The sequence below is a fragment of the Alligator sinensis genome, unplaced genomic scaffold (assembly GCF_000455745.1).
Source record: "Alligator sinensis unplaced genomic scaffold, ASM45574v1 scaffold31_1, whole genome shotgun sequence".
NCBI lineage: Eukaryota > Metazoa > Chordata > Crocodylia > Alligatoridae > Alligator > Alligator sinensis.
In genome coordinates this window covers 753,485-756,854 of record NW_005841884.1, presented here as the reverse complement: position 1 = coordinate 756,854, position 3,370 = coordinate 753,485, and the positions used below count along the sequence as shown (strand labels likewise).

The 3,370-nt window shown below is 43.6% G+C and overlaps 1 protein-coding gene across 1 annotated transcript in view; it reads right to left on the bottom strand.

Moving 5' to 3' along the window:
- Window positions 1-3,370, bottom strand: part of TNR (tenascin R) — a 73,669-nt gene that overhangs the window by 14,799 nt on the left and 55,500 nt on the right. The window contains 3 exon segments of the mRNA XM_006017704.1: window positions 241-373; window positions 1,818-1,948; window positions 2,568-2,711. Coding sequence (XP_006017766.1) covers window positions 241-373; window positions 1,818-1,948; window positions 2,568-2,711 — 408 coding nt within the window.

The window sequence follows — 3,370 nt, the reverse complement described above, 5'->3', positions numbered from 1 at the left end:
GGGAGTGGGTCCAGGTGGGAGGGAGGGGGGCTCTGTCTTCGCCTGCTCCCCACCCCCATTATTCTTGACGGGCAATTAGCTAGTCTTTAAATAAGAGGAGTATGGTGCTTAGTTAGAGACAGAATAGTCTTTCTTAGCAGAAAGAGGTAATATACAGTCTCCTTGTCTGAGCCAGAATTCACTGAAAACTGCTGATAGGAGGGCACAGCTGATCAAATGAATGTGGCATATGCCCCTGACCTGTGGTGAAGGTGGTGGAGGTGAATCCACTTCTCATGGCATTCTGGGCTGCCTGCAAGCGTACGGTATATTCCGTAGTCTCTGACAGCCCCTCCAGACGGATCCAGGTGTCCTCTGCATCTACAATTAGCTCCTGTAGGTGGGTCACAAGACAAGGTGGATACAAGAATTAATAGACTAGGAAAGCTACCAGACACCCATGAAGCAAGTAAGGCAGTAAGAGAAGCTAAAATTATCTACAGTATATGGTATATGAATGGAGAACTTAATGCCATTTATGTGCATGGATGAATTAACCCTTAGCACCAGGAAAGCAATTGCCAAAGACCACATAGCACATCAGAGGAAAAACTGGGAGCAGACTCCTTCACTTTACCTGACTCCTTGGCCTTTGTTTTTAACTGCTCAGCCATGTCTTCTCTTTGTACATCAGCCAAGGGGAGGTTTGAAGTGACTAGGAGAGGTCCTTCAGAATAGGGTGTGAAAGTTAAGCACTATTCAGGGTCCATGTTGACAGGACTTACTGTTTCCCATGAGAACTGGGGACATTTTGTGCAGCATCATTTGAAGAAGAACAAGATGCTTCACAAAGTAAAATAAACTGTGTAGCAGGCTTTTCAATCCCAAGTCACCTCAGGTGAAATTCTCCCCTGGTTAGAAAGCTAGGACAAACAAGACCTTGGAACCACAGGGCACCTGTGCTGAGGGTTTAAGTGGGTTCCAGGTAGCACAATTGTCTTTTTATGGCTCTTGGCACAGGGGTGAACTTCAGTCTCACACGAAGGCCAGATGTTGCCAACACATTCATTTTAAAAGTAAACCAACAGTCTATTTGCTGTCCCTAGGATCTGGATGCATTGTTTTCCTGAGACACGGCATCACTGGCAACAATTGTGTAAGGAGTGGCATAGATCACCTCTGGTTATCAACCAGTTCCTAATCCATGCTCCACTTTACTTGAATCTAGCTGGTATCTGCTTAGAACTATGCTGAAAAGCCAGTATCAAGTCACCTTGTAAAAGAAACTGTTAGGCAGATTTTCAACGATGTATTTCCAGTAAAACAAAAGTTAGCACATTTTTTCCAGATGGACAGATATTGATACCCTCATTAGATGATCAAACATATTGTACTGTTGGGCTAGTTAGTTGTTTGGATCTATCTTCCTACTCCCCCTAAGGACAGGTACTACTTTTAGCCTCTTTCCATTTGTCATACACCTTTCTCCTGGTGCCAGTGGCTAATTTTCAGAGGTTCTGAAGTTCCCTGCACTAGTTCTTTAAAGCCTTTCAGATGTATCCTGTCCATTTGGACCTGTAAACATATGCTTTTATTCTTTACAATCTTCATTTTTTCTTTTTTTGACTTCTTGGTTTGTGGCCTCTTCAACTATTGCCTACAGAGAAAGGCATCTCTTTCTTGTGGCCAGCTTGTGCCTTAGTATTTTTGCAAAACCTTAGGAAACAACATTTTTCCCTACTGAATTGGATCTTCTCATATATTAATTCCCACCTGCTGTTCATGCCTCATGTGATCTTTTATGTTTGGTATGAGTCCCTCTATCTATGAAAACTCACCTTCCGGCTTCCATCAGTTGATCTGTAGGTCATGATGTAGTTCTCAATCTCTGCCATGGGAGGTTGCCACGAAAGGAGAGCACTCCGGCGGGTGACCTCACTGGCTGTCAGGTTTGTTGGAGGATCCAAAACTGCAAAGATTGATAGGAGCCCAGGGAAGTGCAAGTCTTACATGCTTACTGTTATGTCCCAGCTGCTCATCTAATTGCATTGGCAAAAGTGCACCCTAGGAATTCAGTTTTTCCTGGTCCTGTCTTATAGCCAAAAATCAGTCCTTGCTTCTGATCTTCAGATCAGCTCACCCATTCCTATTTTGGAGTTCCGCTTACAAGGTACTGAGAGCCAGATAAATGTTCTCTACAGGTACCTTTAAAGTGTGCTCTGAAATGCATATTTGCCAAGTAATTTTTGAGGATGAAACCTTACAGCAGCAGGCAAGAAAGGTATCTGATCAAAGGTTTCCTCTTGAAACCATTAGGAAATCTAATTTGAAGGAAGCAGCACAAAGCAATATTGATGGAAGTTGAAAGGCATCTTACAGAAACTGACAGCTCATGTATATCATTATTGTACTCTGGTTTTTATACCCTACCCATCACCATGCCATCAACAGGCCCCTGACACATCTGTATCCCCACATAAGAGAATCTTAGGCTGCTCAAGGGTCTAGTTGGCTTCTGTTCCTCAGGCAAAGGACAAGGAAACCATTCAGAACCCGTAGTGGGAAATGGGAGAAGTTACCATACGTACAAGTTGTAAAGTTGGCACTGATGGTCCTGCTGGTGAGAGGGCCATTGGTGGCATACATGGTGACTGTATAGGCAGTGCTGGGCAGCAGGTTGGTTAGCTGGTATTCTTCGTTTGTCCCATCCACTAGAATTGTCTCCCCTGCCACTGGAATCATATGGAGAGGTTTTAAATTCAAAATTGAGCCCCTTTGTTGATCCATTAAAATGTGTCTGGGAAAGACCCGCTTGAAAACAAAGCCCTATTTTCCAGGCTGCCTGGGCACAACAGGTAACATTTTGTCATGTCTCAGCTGTATGGGTGACTTATTTCCTTATTCTTTTGGATCACAGAAGAATGAGAATGGCCAATTTTCTGCACACATTAAAAGCAAAAAAAAGGGCCATGCCAACAGCACTGTTCATCTAAGGGTCTCGAAGCCTTTTAGAAAGAGGCACAAGAATCACAATTCCCATTTTATAGATGGGAAAATAGGCTCAAAGAAGTTGAGTGAGTTATTCAAGGTCACAAAACAGGTCAGCACAAGATTTTAATTTAGAACCCACCTGCCTCTATTTTCTGCTGACCTGTGTCTTCACAGTTCTGCACAGCTTTATACAGAGATTTGATTTGGTATAGGGAACTCTCACTTTTTTGCTGGCTGTAGTGAAATAATTTGAAGCCCTTTCAGTACTGGGGTTCTGTACGTCTCAGCAGAGGTCACCGCACACTAGCATCTAGTTCTGGTAAAGTGGGACACTTTTGAGGTCACCTGGTGCTTAGTTTTCAGGGTCAGTCTCAAGGTCCTGGGTTCTCAAAGCAGCAAA